General features: G+C 33.3%; 1 protein-coding gene across 1 annotated transcript in view; it reads right to left on the reverse strand.

The window, feature by feature from the left end:
• LOC132744226 (DNA annealing helicase and endonuclease ZRANB3-like) overlaps window positions 1–21305 on the reverse strand; it is a 59224-nt gene extending 37919 nt beyond the window's left edge. The window contains exons 1-11 of the mRNA XM_060732862.1: window positions 21181–21305; window positions 18627–18645; window positions 18061–18239; window positions 13138–13372; window positions 9613–9731; window positions 8883–9027; window positions 7791–7946; window positions 6929–7096; window positions 6284–6355; window positions 4177–4356; window positions 3799–3957 (exon numbers count right to left, since the gene is read on the reverse strand). Of these exons, the coding sequence (XP_060588845.1) occupies window positions 3799–3957; window positions 4177–4356; window positions 6284–6355; window positions 6929–7096; window positions 7791–7946; window positions 8883–9027; window positions 9613–9731; window positions 13138–13372; window positions 18061–18239; window positions 18627–18645; window positions 21181–21272 (1524 nt within the window). The 5' untranslated portion in view covers window positions 21273–21305. The remainder of the gene's footprint in view (window positions 1–3798; window positions 3958–4176; window positions 4357–6283; window positions 6356–6928; window positions 7097–7790; window positions 7947–8882; window positions 9028–9612; window positions 9732–13137; window positions 13373–18060; window positions 18240–18626; window positions 18646–21180) is intronic.
• Between the last annotated feature and the right edge of the window lie 549 nt (window positions 21306–21854).

A 21854-nucleotide genomic window follows, 5' to 3' on the forward strand; every position in this document is an offset into this window, starting at 1 on the left:
CATATTTCATTAAATTTAAATGGAAGCCCTCATATTGATATGTTAAATGTATATGATAGGTTAAGAGTGCTTCTTACAAGTGATGTTTATGATGATAAAATGGCTATGAGAGCATTAGCTAGGCGCATGGCAGAACTAAAATCTGTTAAGGGTCATGATAATTTTGATGTTAGTAATGCTCAATTATGTAATGAGTTGAAAGAAAAAGTCTGTGGCAAGTTAAATGTTCACCGCAGCCTTATTTCTAATATCTATGTTATGAAAACAGAAATGTTAAGTTCTCCAAAAAGAATTAAATTGGCATCTGATGTATGTAGTGAACCTTCTTTGCCTGAAGGTACTTCCACTAATAAAGCTAATACATGTACTCAGTCTACAAGTACTAGTTCAGCTGTGTCTCTTGCTGGTTCGAACCCGTCTGTCCGAGCTACTACTTCTACTTCTTCTATTGTATCGCATATTACAACACTGATGGACAGTAACATCCCTGAAATTCAGTCCAGTCCTACTGCCAAAGTTCTAAGTGCTATACCAAAGGCTCCATTGCCACCACCTGTACTTGCAACAGCAAAATCCTGTGGAGTTTTGAGTTCCGCAGATACTATTTCTGCAACAATTCCCAAAGCTACATCTCAGACTTCACTGAGCTATCGCGCAAATAAGTTGTTGCGCATGGGTGCCATGCCGGTGTTTCCCCCAGCACGGAGGGAATGGTCTGCAGATGAGGTAATCACTATCATTGAAGATGATGTTAAATTTAAATGGCCGCCCAAGGACTGGAAATACCTGTCTCCTGACAACAAACTGTTGCAGTTTGAGTTCAGTGTTTTTGCTATTCTGAAACAGAGAGGTGTCACACCTAAGTCAAGGTCATACACCCATGATTTGTTTAACTTTTTGGTTCTTCCTGGAACAGCTTCTCATGTTGAAAAGGGTGACACTTCCCATAACTCACGTTTCTTTGTTTATGAAAGACTGAGGCAAATTGCAACAGACAAGGAAAGTCTTGTTGACAAAGTTGAGACTGACAAGTGGTTGGCAATGATAGAGTGTGGTAGTATGTTACGGGACACGGTCAATGACAAACTGTTGAAAATATGCGATAAGGTACCTGTACCACTCAGAATATAATCCTTGATTTAAAGATTAAATAAAACTTAAGTTTTGGAAAAAAAAAAAAAAATCAGGTAAATGGGCAACTAATAAAAAAAATTTTTTTTGTGTATTATGAGTACATTGAATGTACAGGTTGTGTCATAAATTGTTGCCTACTTTTATAATTTATCATTTATGGTACTGTCATGCAAAATTGACTAATCAAACATTATTTTCAAAGTTGTAACATACATGAAAGATGTTGCTGTATTTAAAATTTATATATTTTATCTGAAAATATAAATGCATTGACTGATGTGTTTCCATACTTTTAAATGTTAAGATGGAAGGAGGCTATTTATTATTATTATTAGCACAAGGACAGTTGAAAATTTAAGAGGATTTTCAAAGCTGATGATATTTGTAGTGATGATGAAATAGTTTATGAAATTATAAACATTTGTTACTTGTTAAATGTAACTGTTATATGTTAAATTTGAGACTTCGGAGAAGTTTTTTTTTTTTAAGTAGGGGAGAGTGTAAGAAATCACAGATTGTCATTTCTTAGCTTGTATAATTCGTTGCAGAGTTCATGAAATTGTTAAACATGTAGGCATTTACCTTGTTAACTGTGAGTCTTTAAGAAATATCCTACAATATCACTTACTATGTTACTTAATCTCATGTATTTAATGATTTCCTCCTTACATTTACACAAATTCATGGAGGCTGACATTTTTGTTGTTGTTGTTGTAGTTGGTGACTCTGCGATTTTTACGTTTATGTGATAATTACTCATTATAGGACTGACTTAACCAATAGGAAATATGCCTTTATATTGTTTCGTCTCAGAAACACTTCACAGTCACTTGAAATTATGAATTATTGTTATATTTTACGATTTTGCTTTTGAATAGCTAAGTTCCATTTCGAGCGTCTGTAACTCAGCCGCCGTTCAGTAACCTATTTTTGTTGATTATATGAAGATCAGTCACTTTTTGTCATAGTGTTGTATATCAAAATGATTGTTATTTTACCAAGCATTGTATTTTATAAGTTTTACATACATATTACTTACTGTTGATGAGTAAAAGTCATTATATCATGAGTGGAGTCTCAGAAAATGACCGGTAGTTTGTAATTCCTGCCGTTTACCGTTCATTGATTTCATTGGCTAACGGTCGCCGGACAGTAATTTATTGGTTAAAAGGGTCACACCCCTCTTTCTGAGACTCCATCCATTGGTTGTTTTAGATCACGTGGACACGGACCAAAGCTTATAAAACGGGCGGCGACCAGTAAAATTCAGTTACGTACGGTTCTTTGACCGGCAATATTTGAAAAGTCAAAGAGTATACTTAATAGTATAAAGTAAGTCCGTCTAACCATCCGTCCATTATGTCCGTTTTTATTAGTATTTGAATTGTGTCCACTGGTATTAGATCTAGTATCGGATAAGAATCTATTGAAATTAATTCGTTAATAAATTATCGTCTGCAATATTATACTGTATAGATTTATTTAGATGCTAATAATTATTTATAATTATTAGTCAACATCTTCGTATAATAATAATAGATTTTTATGAATTGTTTAAACAATAAAACTATTGTTAACTTTAAAACTCTTCTTGGTAATTCTGACTACCGCCGGCTATTACAGTACGGAAACAAATCAGGCGCAATTTAGCTAAATATCAGGTACGGCAGCATTTATTTGTTGATGTCGTGTTAGAATCGAAATAATATATCCAAATCGGTGATTTTATTGCTTGATAACATCACTGTATGTCGTTCGGATGCGCATCATTATATCACTCGGGCTACGCCCTCGTGATATAATTCCTGGCATCCGAACTCCAAACAGTGATGTTATTGAGCAATAAAATCACAGTTTGGGATATATTATTTCTTAAATATAAAGGGCCTAATAAGTTAAATATATGGTAAAAGTTGCGTTCGAAATATGCAAGATGATTTTGGCCATGTGATTATTCACGATATCTTATCCGCATTTATTTAAGATACACAATAGAAATTGAAAAATAAAAAATTTAAAACTACAGTTTATAAGCTTTTTATAAATATTTTTTCACAAATTTCGGCCAAAAATGACATAACAATAATAACTTGTTACTACATGTGTATAAAATTTCTTTCGTGTGCAGTCGAGATTTGGCTGGTAGTAAATTGCGTTTTTTACTCGTTACAATTCCAGAAATAATTTAGCTTTGTAAATGATAATTACACGGTTAATAAGATCAAATTCTCAGCTTTCTTTTGATAGGTATTTTGCGAAATTCGGATCATAAATGACGAAAAAATCTTATATTTGCTCGAAGAGGGCATCATTATTTTTCACATAATCGGGAGACAAAAAAAAACAAAAAAACTCTGTGTTTAACTCGTCGTAATTTTCTTCATACTAAACGCACTGATTTATAAAATATATATTTGAAAAAATCTATCTTTCAGTTTTCTAGAATATGTTACTTTTAAAAAATTGAACAGAAAATAACATGTTGACGGTAATTTAAATAACCAAGGTCAAATATCACACCGCTTAATGATATGTAATCGTCGAGAAAAATCAGTAACGATCGGCAGTCTGGATGGATTATCTGCCACGACAGCATAATTTACCGTTATTGATTTACTGTATAGAGTTGCGGATACCGTTAATATACGTACCTGATAGACTTACCAAAGTAGTCTCAAAGTATTCTGTGAGGTTTGAAGTTTCACTATTGGTAGCTGGTACCCAAACTTCAGCATTAGAGAGCACATCAACCTGGTACCGGTCCCCCTCATCAGCTTCCATCTTCCTTTTCTTCCCGGTAAGAGTAGTTGATGTCACTATAGTCTGTAATAGCGGACATTGTGTTCTATGAAGGGTCAATTGCTGCATATTAGATACTAGATCTAAAATGCTTTACCATCAAAGCGTATTGTATCAATAACTAAATATTGGTATAAATTTACTCAAATCACAGCAGAATTTGCACCAGAAAATAATACTGAGCAGCATTTCATTTCTTAAATATTAAATACATGAAATATAAACCAAATAGTAATTTCTCACCTTCTTACAGACAGCAGACCACACCCACTCATCCATGGTATCCTTGGCAACCAGGTAATGTACAGCAACACAACTTGTCTGTCCGATTCTATGAGCACGATCCTCGCACTGTATCATGGTACCAGGAGTCCAATACATCTCGGCAAACACTACCAGGGTGGCAGCCGTAAATGTCAAACCCTGTCCATACAACCATACACAAATTTATTTGTATTTGATGATGATTTAGAAATTATCTTCGGTAAAAGAAGGAGCTAAAAATCTTTCCTAATCTCATTCTTAACCTAGCTTACTATATACACAAAAATCTCTTGTGTAGAACTGTAAGACAAAACAATATGGCAGCAGGGGCCCAATGGTTATGTCTCAGCATTCTATACCTCAAAATAATGGTTTGAGGTCCTGCTTTGGTCATGACTAGGCTACCTTATGACACCTGTCTTAGTAAGTCTGGGAAGCAAAGTGAATAGTAACGTAAGTTGAAAGAACTTGTAACACAATCAAGCTAAAACTAGAACTATCACTAAATGTGATTAATACCCCCACAAGTCTGCTTCGGAAATGAGGATGTTACTAGTAACAGAATACCTTGTAATAGAATTGAAACATAGAGTTATGATTGTGGGCAATTAAAGATAATTGTGGTTCATGTATGTTGCATTTCCTTTCAATGTGGTTGGCCATTGATGAAGTTTAATTGAATTACTCTGTAATAAGTCCAGAAAGACAAAGAAAAAGAACAAAGGGCAATAACTCTATAAATACTGAAGATAGTTATAGTTCTTGTGCACTGCACTTCCTCTTATTGTGCTTGACCATTGTATGAAGTTGTTTTGAATTCCAACCAGTACGTTTTAAGTTATGCTCCGGACAAGGAAAAGTATCAAAGGGCAGTAACTCTGTATTTTGTCAAAATGGAGTTATGGCTCTTGTGCACTGCACTTCCTTTTAATGTCCTTGACAACTGTATGAAGTTGTACTGAATTCCAAACAGTAGTTTTCAAGTTATGCTCTGGACAAGGAAAAGTAACAAAGGGCAATAACTCTGTAATTAGTCAAGATGGAGTTATGGTTCTTGTGCACTGCACTTCCCCTTATTGTGCTTGACCATTGTATGAAGTTGTTTTGAATTCCAACCAGTAGTTTTCAAGTCATGCTCTGGACAAGGAAAAGAAACAAAGGGCAGTAACTCTGTAATAAGTCAAAATGGAGTTATGGTTCTTGTGCACTGTACTTCCTCTCAATGTGCTGGACCATTGTATCATTGTATGAAGTTATAATGAATTGCAACAATTAGTCTTCAAGTTATGATCCGGACAAAAGAAAGCAATGGAAAAGTAATAAAGGGTAATAACTCTGTAATTACTTTAGATAGAGTTATGGTTCTTGTGCACTGCACTTCCCCTTATTGTGTTTGACAATTGTATGAAGTTGTTTTGAATTCCAACCAGTAGTTTTCAAGTTATGCCACGGACAAGGAAAAGTAACAAAGGGCAATAACTCTGTAATTAGTCAAGATAGAGTTATGTTTCTTACGCACTGCACTTCCTCTCAATGTGATTGACCATTGTATGTAGTTATATTGAATTCCAACCATTAGTCTTCAAGTTATGCTCCGGACAAGGAAAATGCAACAGACAAAAAAAAAAGCAATGAAAAAGCAACAAAGGGCAATAACTCTGTAATTACTTTAGATAGAGTTATGGTTCTTGTGCACTGCACTTCCCCTTATTGTGTTTGACAATTGTATGAAGTTGTTTTGAATTCCAACCAGTAGTTTTCAAGTTATGCCCCGGACAAGGAAAAGTAACAAAGGGCAATAACTCTGTAATTAGTCAAGATAGAGTTATGGTTCTTGTGCACTGCACTTCCCCTCAATGTGCTTGACCATTGTATGTAGTTATATTGAATTCCAACAATTAGTTTTCAAGTTATGCTCCGGACAAGGAAAATGCAACGGACGTCTTGACCGACCGACCGACCGACCACCGGGTGACTCCTATATACCCCCCCAAACTTCGTTTTTGGGGGTATAATAAATATCTTTAAACTAAACTATGATGAAAACATTGAGTTAATGAATTTCCCTATAAAAACTCAAACTTACCACCCCAGCAGCTAAGATACTAAGTACAGCAACCCTTATATCTGGATCTGATTGGAACTGATGAACCAAATGCTGGAAAAAATGCACAAAACCTTTATTGTAATAGTAGCATTTTATGGCTTAGTTAGATATTTCCTTATTATTTTGTAAACTTTTAAGTGAAATACAACAATTTTTTTATTGTTTTTCTTTGTCACAATATCTTTGGCTAACATATTTGTATTTTACATAATTCACCAACCATAAATATGCATAGTAGATTTAACATTTAAACTGTTTTTACAATTTCAGCCTATCTGTAATCTTTTGTTAACACAGATAGGGCTGAAAGTTCTATCAGACACTCTTAATAACAATTCTGTAATGATTTCTATCACTTCCTAATTATTGGTACAGAGTGAAGTTCTCATTTTAAATGTAAAGCAATTAAATTATAGTTTGTCAAACGTTAACATGATAGAAATAAATACAACTGATATTCTCAAAGATGCAAATCAAATGCAGGATCAATCAAACCTATTAAATCAGTTGATAGCAAGTAACCACTTCTGTTGAGATTATTAATACAAAAAAAATGTTAATGTTAAAATGTGTCACAAATCAATACCATAAAACTATGACAATGTATAACTAAGCACAACTTACTGGTCGTTCCGATGGCGGAGTTTCTCCATCTATTCTTATAAATTTAATGTTTTTATCGTGTAAACTCTCACTGAGGCCATTCATCATATCATGATGGTAGGCAAACACCAGAAACTTTAACTTCCTATTCTCACATAACATCTCTATATACTCCTTGGCTGGGCCTATCTGAGAAACAAACATAAATCTATGTGTCAATTTGCTAGGCATATCGGCGAAACAAACATAAATCTATGTGTCAATTAACCTAATATCAAAATAATATAGCCAGGTTTTTTATATAGTTTGAATGGACCAGATACATCAATGATAGATAAATAAGTAATACATTGATGTCTAAAATTAAATTGGCTGTCAATTTGGTCCATAACAGAAGGTCTGTAATCCCACAAATAATTATGTTGATAGTATTTAGTACCATGTGATAACAATGAAATAATTATATATGGATGCTGGTGGTAAGTGTGCTTTACATGATCAGATATGACATATCTTTATATAACAGATGATAAATTGTTCTGCAAACAAAATATTATTCATCATATACATTGTAAATGCCTGTACAAAACCACCTAGAACTTTAGCAACACTTTGAAGAAATATTCTATAAGAATATCCAAAAAGATACATATCCATTGTTTTTATGAATATTTGATAATACTTATGACAAGTGTCCATTGAAGACCAATTCACTTTAAGCAGAAACACTTTTATGAATTTTTTTTTCTTTGTATGAATAATGGAAAAAGATCATTTCTATTCTGCATATAACAATCAACATGAAACAACTTATCCAGTCATAATTACATTATTATTTCAGCCATTAACAACAAGGTTTAATTACTTGAATGTTTTCACTTACCTTTGCTGTTCCACTAAGTTTATAAAGTCTCTGTATTAAAGACAACATGTTAGTGTCCTTAGCGTCATGATCAGCACCACCTGTCAGTACCTCAAAGTTATCCTGGTTAGAACGTTTCATTAAAGGTCGCAGTTCATCAAATGTTTGTCGGATTTCCTGAAAACAAAATAAGGTTAATCTATTTTGAAATAACTAGAACTCCACCAGTCGGATTTGTCACCTTGTCAACAATATAGCAACTTCATTTCTAGTTTATTTGTTTCAAATTATTTCAAACATCTTTTTCTAACAAAAATCAACAATTTGTTTTACTTCCACAGACAACAATATTTTGTTTAAGGCCTATCTGTAAAGGACAGTTTGATTGTGTGGCTTACAAAAAAGCTTTCTCAGAAAATCCGAATCACAATGAAGGAGAAACATATTATAAGTTGGCAATCAGATTTACAAGCAAGAAATCATTTAGTTTCTAGATCGGATCTTGCTTTATTTGTGATTTTTTTTTTTATTTGCTTATCTTCCCAGCATGACTCAAGCTAGCTCTTATATGTGTTTAACTGTTGACTTATGATCCCCTCTGTCTTTGTTTATTTGTTTGATAACCCATAGTCTTTTCATACTTAAAATTACCTAAAAACTGTTTTTAGTATTCATTTATTTATTTATCTTTTCATTAATTATTTTAATTGTTTAATCAGTATATTAATGAAATTTATGTAAAATGTTTTTAGATACCTGAAAATGTAAGCATGATTAAATATACAAGCTAGTGATGTAGAATTAAGTTAATTATCGTTTTAGTTTTTTAGCATCTGATTTTATAAAAAAAAAATATTTAAAAAAGGACTGTTTTATGTATACATTATGCCTAAACAATTTTTATTTCAGCTGTTTTATCTTTGTTGATATTATACTTTATGTTACATACAGTCGGTTATATGTAAAAGCTCTTAGAGCTCATGCTGTACTGTTGTAAACTTGCCAACTTGAAATAAAACTTATCTTATTCTATACCTTAGGCAATTAATGTTACGCATCCATGATGATAAAATACTGCATTTTAAGCAACAGTAACTTTGAATGTTATTTTACCTTTTTCAGGTCTGAATCCTTCAATTCAAAGAGCACCCTCTGTCTCTGTTTAGGTGGTAGTTGTGTTAGAACCTGGCTTTTCTCACGTCGGATCATCAACTTGTCTGACAGTCTCTGCTGTAACTCCTCTAAATTACTGGCACCACTGAAACAAATGAATTGTTTTTTCTGACAACAAGCTAAATATAGTTTTTAAGGACTCTGACATCTAGGTAACAAGTATAAAGCCCCACTATCTGCATGTTTAAGCAGTCAAACAAGGCTTAATACAACTGGCATTTTATGTTAGCAAATGAAATTTTGGTATTGACATCTCCCAAACAAACAAAAGACAACTGAAAATATACATACAACACAATTTTGTTGTGTCCAACGTACATTGTAATTTTAGTGGCCATCTTGGATTTGGCTGTCATTTTGGATTTTAAAAAATTGGATCTCAGGCTTACATAAAATGAAATACAATTTCCTGCCACCATGCTAAGTTTCATGCTTTTCTCAGAAGGTGCACAATTATTTCACTGATTTCTTGGACTAAAAAATTGGTAAGTCAATAAAACAAATTTAGAAGATTAAGTCATTTACATCAATGAAGCCACATCATTTTACTTTTACACTATTGTTTTATACAAGCAACTGATTTTTTTTTCAAATGGATCATATAAAACAACTCGGTGCAAAGTATTTAAATCAGGGTATTAGAACTAATTTGAAATGTTTCATTGTTTACTTCACATTTCTGCGTTTGATCTTTCCAATCCATTCCAGTTTTGCATCACAATATCTGGCAGTGTATGTCCACCAGCTACCAAACTCATCAGGACAAATGGCATCTATTTGTGGGTACAGCTGAAATAAAGGTAAGTAGAGTTGTTTGAAGTTGATACCTTAAGAAATGACAAAGTTATAGTGAACAAGCAATTATCATAGTTTTGCAAGCAATCCATAAGTCCCCTACCGGTAAGAGCCCAAGCAACATTCTGAAGGGCCATTGGCCATTCACTTAGGTTCCTATTTTAAGTAAATTTGTTGAAAAAGTTCTTTAAAAGTGATCACAGGAAACACTTTTTATGTACAGACAGACAGACTGAAGGACACTCTAAAGTTATTTTTTAAACATCCCTGTTATCAAAATATAACATTTTTAAAATCCTATCATGATTGAAGAAGTTGGAGTAAAAATTACCAATTTCTCAAAAAAAAGTCTAAGTTCAAAAGGGGCATAATTCTGGAAATAGTCTTGCTAGAGTATTGAACACTCACAAATGTTGAGTGACAATAAGAAACATTTATATGAAGTTTGAAGTAGATACATTCAGAAAAAGAAGTTATTAAAAAAAAACAATGTTTTTTTCATGGAAATTTTAAGTTCAAGGGAGATAATTCTGATAAATTTTGTGCTAGAGTTGTAAACCTTGTCACATATGATGTGGTTGATGACAAGCAACTTATATTTAAAGTTTGAAGAAAATACCTTAACAAATAAAGAACTAATAGTGAAAAAACTTAAAAACTAGAATCAGAAATCTTGAAATTCAGTCTATTTGTTGCCATAGCAACCAGAATTTTCAACATAGGAAGATAAACAAGAGGGCCATGATGGCCCTGAGGTCGCTCACCTGTATATAGGCCCCCCCCAAACCAAAACCCCGCCCCCCAAACGTTGCAGGGCCAATTTAACCAAAGGGCTTTTATTTGCACAAACTTGGTAGACGCCCATAAGAAGATGTTTCATGCTAAACATCTAAGCTCTAGCTCATTGGGCTATTTAAAAGAAGATTTTTTTAAAGTTTTTACTATACACATATAGTTAAAAACAATGACACCCCTGGGGCCGGGCCAGTTATGACCCCAGGGTTTTTATTTGAACAAACTTTGTAGACACTTACTAGAATATGTTTCATGCTTAATATCTAAACTCTAGCTATTTGGGTTTTTTCAAAGAAGATTTTAAGTTTTTGCTATACACATATAAGGGAAATGAATGACCCCGGGGCGGGGCCAATTTTGACCCAAGGTCTTTTATTTGAACAAACTTTGTATACACTCACTAAAAGATGTTTCATGCTTAATATCTTAACTCTAGCTATTGGGTTTTTTCAAAAAAGATTTTTTAAGTTTTTGCTATACACATATAAGGAAAATCAATGACCCCCGGGGCGGGGCCAATTTTGACCCCAGGGCTTTTATTTGAACAAACTTGGTAGACACCTATTAGAACATGTTTGATGCTAAATATCTTAACCATAGCTATTTGAGTTCTTTAAAAGAAGATTTTTTTAGTTTTTACTATATGCATATATAGGGAAAAATCAATGACCCCCCGGGGCAGGGTCAATTTTGACCCCAGGGCTTTTATTTGAACAAACTTGGTAGACACTTATTAGAACATGTTTCATGCTAAATATCTTAGCTCTAACTCTTTTGGTTCTTTAAAAGAAGATTTTTTAAGTTTTTACTATATGCATATAGGGAAAATCAATGACCCCCTGGGGCGGGGCCAATTTTGACCCCAGGGCTTTTCTTTGAACAAACTTGGTAGACACCTATTAGAACATGTTTGATGCTCAATATCCTAGCCATAGCTCTTTGAGTTCTTTAAAAGAAGATTTTTTAAGTTTTTACTATATGCATATAGGGAAAATCAATGACCCCCCGGGGCGGGGCCAATTTTGACCGCAGGGCTTTTATTTGAACAAACTTGGTAGACACTCACTAGAAGATGTTTCATGCCAAATATCTAAGCTCTAGCTTTTATGGTTTTTTAAAAGAAGATTTTTTAAGTTTTTTCTTTCGGTTGCCATGGTAACCAGAGTTCTGCATGGAATTAAATTCTTTGAACAATTTTTAAAGGTGACCACCAAAGGAACATTCCTGTGAAGTTTGGATGAAATTGGCCTTGTGGTTTATGAGGAGATGTCATTTAAAGTAAAAGTTTACGGACGACGAACGGACGACGGACGCCGGACGAAAAGCGATCACAAAAGCTCACCCTGTCACTTTGTGACAGGTGAGCTAAAAAGGATGTGCATAATTTCCATACTGCCATCTACCCATATGTCAAGTTTCATAAACATATTTTCAGTACTTTTTGTGTTATCACTGGATCCAGGTTATGTGTAAAATTTGCCATATTTTCAGTCTATTTGTTGCCATAGCAACCAGAATTTTCAACATAGGAAGAAAAGAAAAAGACGTGCATAATCTCCATACTGCCGTCTATCCATATATCAAGTTTCATAAAAATATTTTCAGTACTTTTTGCGTTATCACGGGATCCAGGTTATGTGTAAAATTTGCCATATTTTCAGTCTATTTGTTGCCATAGCAACCAGAATTTTCAACATAGGAAGAAAAGAAAAAGACGTGCATAATCTCCATACTGCCATCTATCCATATATCAAGTTTCATTAAAATATTTTCAGCACTTTTTGCGTTATCGCGGGATCCAGTTTTGTGGACGGACGGACTGACGGACTGACAGACGGACGGACGGACAGACGGACGGAGGGTAAACCTAAAGTCCCCTCCGGTTAACCGGTAGGGGACTAAAAATATTTTACTGCACCAAAACTTTAATCTGAAATCTGGACACAGACGCGGACGCCTGGGCGAGTAGGACAGCTCTCCATATACTTCGTATAGTCGAGCTAAAAATCATTACAGAATAGTTATTGAGAGTGACTGACAGGACTTGCACAACTTTCAGCCATTTTGTATATATACATGAATGTGCTATAACGCAAGTATTATTAAATTATAGGTAAATTACGTAAGAATCTTATACAAGCTGCCAGTACAGACTGAAATATATGGCTCAATGGTAACTGTTAAGGTGGTACCATAACCAATGCTCTGCCAACAGGGCCAAGTTTGACTTTTTCCAGCATATTACATATTTGTTAATTGTTATACATATTGTTTCAGCAAAAATTACGAAAATTGCTATTTTTAGTTACAGTTCATTTCTCATAGTAGCATATGAATTTACAAATTCATTCCTAATGGTGAAACAATATCATCATACCCATGCACTTTCATTCATAAAAATGTGGAATGACATCATTTCTAAAATGCTAACAATTCTTCAGTTATTTTTTTCTTCTTGTCATTGTAAGGTAAATTTACAAAGACATCATAAAAGCTGTACATTGTACAATTCATTATATAGTTTACTTCCATCACCGTCTATAAAACAAACGAAGAACCGATCACATTGCTTTCTGTAATATAATTATGAAAAGGATTAGCTTACCTCTACAGGTCTTGCCAGAGCTGGGGTTCCAGATAACAAGATACGTCTGTTTGCATTCTTTATTATTGGTACTACAGTTTTAGCCGAGACTGTTTTAGCATTGCGAATATAATGAGATTCATCTACAATGACAACATGGAATGCCTGGTTCATCAACGCCTCTCGTAAAATACGGCTGGTTCCTTTACTTAACAAACCAAAGGTTGTTATGGTTACCCGTGCTGTGCTAATATCACTAAATAATGTAAAATAAAATAAAATAAATTATTACGTTTTCTGGGGTTGGGTTTCATAAGGCAACTTTCCAGCTTTACTGGTTAGGAGAAAACCTCAGGTGCCCCTGCTTGCATTATTTCAGGCAAAAACAGGCACATCAGTAGAACCACCAATATTCAGTAAGCTATCTGAATATGAAAGAATCCAAAATCCCTTGCAGGATTCAAATACACAGCAGTGAGGGGCATGTGTTTAAAGTTTAGAACCTTAACCACTCGGCCATAATTCCCCAAAATATTTCTACTTTACCATACAACATCATCATTTCATTCTGCAGCTCAGTACAGAATATAACAAAAGCAAAAAGACTTTCATACCTAATTAATTAAATTAAGACTAACACCATGAGTGTATGACATCTAGACCCCTTGACACCTCGACCCCTTGACACTTCGACCCCTAAGACATCTCGACCCCTGACACTTAGACCCCTGAGACACTTAGACCCCTTAAATATACCGGACATTTCGACCCCTTAATTAATGTATTGTTATATTAGGAAAGACCGTGCGTTTTTAAAAATAAAACACAAAGTAATGACTAGGTTAGAACATTTTCAGCCGTTTATTAATCATTTATGTATATTATTTACAAAAACAGTAACACAAATAAATAAATATACATGTGCACAAAATAAATATACATGTACACACATTACATTGAAATACTAATACATAGAATACGCATACACTATCACTCCCTTTATAAACATGCATGTCACATAGGTCCATCACTTTTGCGTCCATGTTTCTGTTAACTTCCCTTCGATAGCGAACGATTGTAGATGTATGTTCACAAGCTTTGCCTCTTGCAATAGTAACGTAAGAAGAACATAGAAGGGAACAACGCCTCGACCAGCCTGGCTATTAAGACGTCTATGCCATCCTAGAAAAATAACAACCTATATTCAATATAAGCAAACGAAACAAAAACAGTTTACATAAAAATGTGCAAAATAAATTCTCCAATGTCTTTATATTTTATATTTGCGTCACAATTCAATCATTATGTTTTATTGAGAATTTTTGACGACATTATCTGTATAAAGTTAAAATATCATCTTACTTATCACTTATTAACTCGTTTTATATTAACAAGATAACAAAAATAGTGCATACCCTCTGTATCATTGTTGGTACAAACAGTCTCCACTACCTGTTTTATAAAATATTTATATTGATATACTGAAATATGATGAACTGCAATTTAGTTAAATTCAATTCAAGTAAATTTCAATCATATTAGGAATAATAAATGGTTGATATGCTAACAGTAATGTAGTCTTGCTTCCGCCGTCGAGACATCATAACGAAAAGAAGCGGCTTCCGAAATTGAATGATCAACGGAATTGTCATGATCAGGCGTTGCTTGATCTGAAAAAGCGTCACTGCAAATACTACATGTGCTGTAGTAACTGTACGACGCTTAAACGTTTACATGCCTTGTAATAATCGATTCTAATGATACCTACAAAATACAAATTTTTCATCTGATAACAAAATTAAAAACAATTAGTGTTTGAAATTATTTTTTGTCCAATAGGAATGCAGTAGTTCAAATGAATCGTAACAAATTTACTTTGGTAAACCGGCAAACTGTTAGTGTTAATCAGTCTGTTAATAACACTAAGCCGGTTAAAATTTATTAGTGCGTATTTACAAAATTAAATTGGTCGCGCGGCTGCGTCTGACCAATTCAATTTTGTAAATACGTACTAATAAACTTTAAGCTATACTAAAGTCATGTTTTTATTGATAACACATGTATTTTATTCTAATGACCGATAATTTGATTAGTATCGTCACGCGCCGGTGTTAATCCTATTACGTGTCACTGAATAAACACATACATGTATGACCGATAATTTGATTATTTAACGGCACGCGCCGGTGTTTGTCCTAATAGTATCAAGTGTCACTGATTAAACACATACATGCGTGACGTTAAACCAGCACACGGGAGATGTATGATGATAACTTATTAAAGTCATTTTCATTTTATTTGCGCTCAAAATATGTATGAAATTGATTAAATGTATATCAAAAATAAATCCTTATTATTTAATTGTTTTATTGGATACAGTTTGAAGCACGCTCATTCTAATTTTCACCGTTGCAAAAACGAATTTTAATTGTTTTTGTAGTGAGTCATATACATTTTTTGTAAATATCTGACAGACCAAGTCAATAAATATATCTTCAACTATATCATTTACCTAAAATGACTGATTTTTTTTTATTTTAATAAATATGGGGGTCAGCTTTCGTAAATTATTACGCAGTCAATGATTACATTTCCGTAAACTATTACACACAAATCAATATTTCATTTATATAAACGTTCATTTATGTATCATTATTATGTCTTACAAAACAATAATTTGAAGTAAACAATTTTTTAGTTATTATTAATAAAAAAAAATAATCGTTACTTAATGCACTTATGACGAAATTATAAATGAGCACCATTACATTAAACCACGGCACTTTAATCCGATTTTAGTCCGTAATTAAACAAATGAAAACTATGATTTGTCTATTAATCACCAAAATTAAATTTTAAACAAGCAATTATCATAGTATTGCAAGCAATCCATAAGTCCCCTACCGGATAGAACCCCATCAGCATTCTGAAGGGCCATTGGCCATTCACTAATGTGTAAATTTTCTCTATTTTAAGTAAATTTGTTGGAAATGTTCTTTAAAAGTGATCACAGGAAAAAGTTTTTATGAACAGACAGACAGACGGACTGAAGGACACTCTAAAGTTAATATTTGAAACATCCCTGTTACCAAAATATAACATTTTAAAAAGCAAAATTTTTAAAGAGGAGATAACTCTGGAATTAAAGATGCAATTTCATAAAAAGTTTCAGCTCTTTTTTACTAATCACAAATATTGTTATATTTGCCATGTTTTAAGCCTATTTGTTGCCAAGGCAACCAATTTTTTTTCAAAATAGGAAGAACAGATATGACATGCATAATCTCAAGACTGCCATCTACCCATATGTCAAATTTCAAAATATTTCCAGTACTTTTTGAGTTATCACTGGATTCAGTTTATGTGTAAAATTTTCCATATTTTCAGTCTATGTGTTGCCATAGCAACCAGAATTTTCAACAAAGGAAGAAAAGAAAAAGACGTGTATAATCTCCAGACTGCCATCTACACATATTACAAGTTTCATAAAAATATTTCTATTACTTTTTGCGTTAACACTGGATCCAGTTTATGTGTAAAAATTGCCATATTTTCAGTCTATTTGTTGCCATAGCAACCAGAATTTTCAACATAGGAAGAAAAGAAAAAAACGTGCATAATCTCCATACTGCCATCTATCCATATATCAAGTTTCATAAAAAAATTTCCAGTACTTTTTGCGATATCACTGGATCCAGTTTATATGTAAAATTTGCCATATTTTCAGCCTATTTGTTGCCATAGCAACCAGAATTTTCAACATAGGAAGAAAAGAAAAAGACGTGCATAATCTCCATACTGCCATCTATCCATATATCAAGTTTCATAAAAATATTTTCAGTACTTTTCATGTTATCGCGGGATCCAGTTTTGTGGACGGACGTGTAAAAATTGCCATATTTTCAGTCTATTTGTTGCCATAGCAACCAGAATTTTCAACATAGGAAGAAAAGAAAAAGACGTGCATAATCTCCATACTGCCATCTATCCATATATCAAGTTTCATAAAAATATTTCCAGTACTTTTTGCGTTATCACTGGATCCAGTTTATATGTAAAATTTGCCATATTTTCAGCCTATTTGTTGCCATAGCAACCAGAATTTTCAACATAGGAAGAAAAGAAAAAGACGTGCATAATCTCCATACTGCCATCTATCCATATATCAAGTTTCATAAAAATATTTTCAGTACTTTTCAAGTTATCGCGGGATCCAGTTTTGTGGACGGACGGACTGACGGACTGACAGACAGACGGACAGACAGACGGACAGACGGACGGAGGGTAAACCTAAAGTCCCCTCCGGTAAACCGGTAGGGGACTAAAAATGTAAATTTTGCAACTGATATTTCAGAAAAAAACATCAATTTAAACAAAAAACTTAAATATTATATATATGTCTTACAATATTTTCAAAATATATTTACGAATCTTTTAAAGCCCAACATTTAAAACAGGGGTCGAAATGTCTTAGTCAGTAGGGGTCGAAAAGTCATCTTACAAGGGGTCTAAGAGTCAAGGGGTCTAGATGTCATCCTAATATCCTAAGGGGTCGAGAAGTCAAGGGGTCTAGATGTCTAACTTGCAACACCATGCAACATTTCCTTCCATTTGTGCCTTGAGTTTCATGGCAATTAGACCATGGGAATGTACTGATATTGCATGTATAACTGTTGGTTCACAAGTGTAACAAATTTGAACAAAGTTACAGTTTAGTATGCATGTTTCAAAGTGAACTTCCAAGTTCTCAAAATACATCATTTGAAACAACCATTTAGGATAAGTTGATATGGCATTAATTATATGTTGGCAAAACAAAAAGATTTATTGACATAGCTCTTTCTTCTGAGTTAATCAAACTTGCTTGTTAATGGAAGTAAACAAGCACTTAACTAGAATGTAAAACAAGAAATATGATTGAAATACTAGTATAACAAGCGATACCTGACATCATTTCCTGACTGAACAAGATTTATGTCTCCTGGATTTATGTCCGGTAACCATTTCTCAAACTCTTCGATCCAGGAATATCTGAGTGATGATGGGACAATGATCAATAAGGGCCATTCCTTCCTATAGTAATATGCTACAGATATAGCCTGTAACGTCTTCCCTAAACCCATCTGTCATAAAAAACAACAACAATATCAGTTCTGTGAAATAATAACATAACATTTATTTTGTTAATTAACCAGATCCTTACAATGTAATGCATGGAAGGCCATGTATAAGAGAAAACAAGTTTTGACGACTATGATAGATTAATATGTTTTAATGAATATATTATCACAGGTCCAGTACATAGACAATATTAAATGAGTGTAGATTTCAAAATGATTTTATTGGACGAGTTGTATAAAATTACATTATGCGAGCCTTTGGCGAGCATGATATTGTTTTATTAAACAAGTTCAATAAATTAAAGTAATGAATCTACACAAATAAAATATTCTATTTATCACATAACCAACATTAGGACTGTTTAAAGTGTAATGAAACTTAAAACATACCTCATCAGCAATCAGGCATCTGTAAAAAAAGAAAGAAAAAAAGATGTTGTTTTACATTTTATCATAGGTGAAAACAAATTCAATATAATAAACAAGGTCCTAACAGGCTAACACAATATTTTTACAAGAGCTTTTGTTAGGACAGCGTACTTGACTATTCTAAGTGCTTGACAGTAAAGCAAGAGGCTGGATAATGTAGAATATTCCAAGTTCAACAAGGGCCATAATTCTGTCAAAATCTTAATATTTACGGGCCTTGGACAGTGACCTCCTATTATCCTTTAAAATAAGTATCTGAAGCTTCAACCCAATCCCCTTCAGTAGTTTTGGAGATATGTACTTTCATACAAAAAAAACTTATCCAAAGTGTCATGCTCTCCCTATTCTTTGAATAGTTGAGCTAAAAATGTAACAGCAAATTTATTATTACTAACAGGGTGAGGAGAGAGGAGAGAGCAATGTATATTAAAAATTTATCTATCACTTTCTATTGAGTACATAACACAAGAAAATTAACTAGCACTTACACACAATTAAAGTCCCATGCGAGGTGATGAAAATCAGTCAGTCTGTTTGAGAAAACTTTGCAGTCTGATCCGGACCTGTGGCATAGGATGCATTTGCCTTAGCAATTAAGTTTCTCAACCATTTATGCTGAGTTCTAGACAGTGACACTGTATAGCCATTTATGTATGTGAATCTTTTCATGATAGGCAACCATTAGGTCTTGAGGGGAAAACATAGAGCGATAAATCAGAAAAGGGGGAAATCAAATTCCAACAACTGAGAATGGAATTTACTCACACATTTTATAAAATTTTCAATTTCAATTCAATTTAACATGCATGGTACATAGCACAGGCTATAGGGACAGCTGTCTGTCTTACAGCTGATATAATAAGTCTGATGCTGTTAAGTCATGGTTCTGGTGAAATAGTGCACAGGGCATTTCAGGGGAAAATATTAGCTTTTTTAGGGGAAAATATACCTATTTTGAGCTAAGGGAAACAGCCTTTATTCGGCTGTAAAATACAAGGGAAAAAATCACTGAGGGCTGATATGTTTTTAACCGACATGTCTTTGATATTTTTGGACCAAACTCCTTTGGGTGAAAATGACTCGAATTTCATATCACTTTTATCAGGCTGGTGAAAATGCCCAATCGGGCTTATGACATAAAAAATCATATTTCTAGAAACATAATAAAGAGATTTCTTTTAAACTTTGATAGAATTATTTCCCCTTTTTCATGTTTATATAATACATACTTTATGAAGTCCTTAAAAATATGTTACATAAATAAACTTAAATAATAAAACAAAATAGGTTTAATATCTTTTTTATGCTCCAATTCATTGCACCAACACCTGTCAGCATACATTTCATTCAGAAAACTGCAAAGTTTAATGTTCAGTGTCAAAGATTTGTCAAAGTATCTATGCCAGAAAACAGAATATTAAATTCAAAGATATAGTAAAAAGGTACTGGCGCAATGATTTTGAGCAAAATGAAGTTGTTGGACATATTTCTGTAAAGAATTTTACATTACAACATATTTTTTAAGGACTTAAAAAGTTATGCGCAATGTAAATATGAAAAATGGGTGATAATTCTCACAAAAGTTACAGTTACCAAATATTTTTCTTTCTGTTTATGTCATGTATTATGCTCAATAGTCAATACACAAAAAAGTTTAAAAGAAATTTCTATTTTATTTTTCTAGAAATATGATTTTTTTATGTCATTTATGAAATATGATTTTTTATGTCATTTATGAAATATGATTTTTTTATGTCATTTATAAGCCCGATTGGGCATTTTCACCAGCCTGTTTATTACATTTCTAATCATATGACTTTTGAAATTATAACCCTTATATAATTGCTTATATAAATTTCTCTTATTTACACTTTAAATAACAGGCATAAAGGTTCCCTTTCAAAATGATTAACAAGTGCACATGCCAGAAGTTAATGCCATACTCAAGTCATTTCAGAATGGCATTTGCTTGTCCAAATATATTTTGCTCTAGAATAGTGCAATATTGTTAAGAGAATTAAAGAGAAACTTTGTTGTTGTTTTTTTGTTTTGAGTTTTACGTCACATCGACACCAGTCTTGGTAAATAAAGCATATAGGTCATATCGCGGCATTCCAGCTTTACTGATGGAGGAAGACCTCAGGTGCTACAGGAAACTACTGAAGGTACAATGTACATGTAGCCTAGGTAACTTATAGTTGTCAAAAATGTAAATCATTGTCTTTGTCAGTGTAGTACCGTATGGTATAGGTTCTGGAAGTTAATGGACGGTGGCGAGGGTACCGGCAGCTCATCCAAGGAAGGTGATTGCTTTGATATATATATATATATATATATATTTTAATATTTAAACACATTTCATGTTTTGGGACACGATCTGACCCCAAGCGTCTGTGATCTAAAATGGGTGTGTCCTGAACTGAAAAGCAAACAAATTAAAGTTAATTTTGGTCGCGAAAACTGATTACAACTGAATGCTATCTGATAAATATTGACAAATAATGGAAAGTTTTACCTCCCGTGTTTAGAAACTGCAAATTTGACACCCTCTTTTTGAAAGGGCATCAGTCGTTCCACTAACTTTTCTGGTAAAGTTTCCAAAACCATTTCGGTACTTTTAATTTCCCGCCATTTGTTATAAATAAAAGGGGAACTACCGTGAAAAGATTTTTTTTGGGAGTGATCATGGGCATTATTTCCCGTGCGCTCTAGAAAGACGTATAGAATCACGGATTTATATAAATCCGTGATAGAATTAATCTGTCTACGTGTATTTAAGTTAAAAATTAGGACATATAGCCTTTTGATACCATCTCTCGAACAATGCTATGTGTCTACCATTACTAAGGCCTTATTATTTCAAAGTGTATACTGTAAAGCTAAATGGTCAGGGTCTTTCAATCAAATCTTTTTAAATCTGCGGTTTAGGGACTTGCAGTTTACATTTTTTGTGAATGTTGAAAAAACAGAAATAAATAAACAAAATAAAAAATACAACAAAAACAGAACAATATGACTCAAAAATGTTTGTATGAACAACACATATCTTGATAAATCACTAAAGCCCGCGGTTGGGCACACGGTTCCCATACGGTATACTCGAATATACACAGATTGACTGGTACGACTATTTAGCTCCAACCGTGCCTGGGGATTAGCTGGCACGAGTTAGACTCGAATGTAGCACGA

This window comes from Ruditapes philippinarum, unplaced genomic scaffold (genome assembly GCF_026571515.1).
Source record: "Ruditapes philippinarum isolate M1 unplaced genomic scaffold, ASM2657151v2 ctg1491_1_1_1_1, whole genome shotgun sequence".
NCBI classification, from domain to species: Eukaryota; Metazoa; Mollusca; class Bivalvia; order Venerida; family Veneridae; genus Ruditapes; species Ruditapes philippinarum.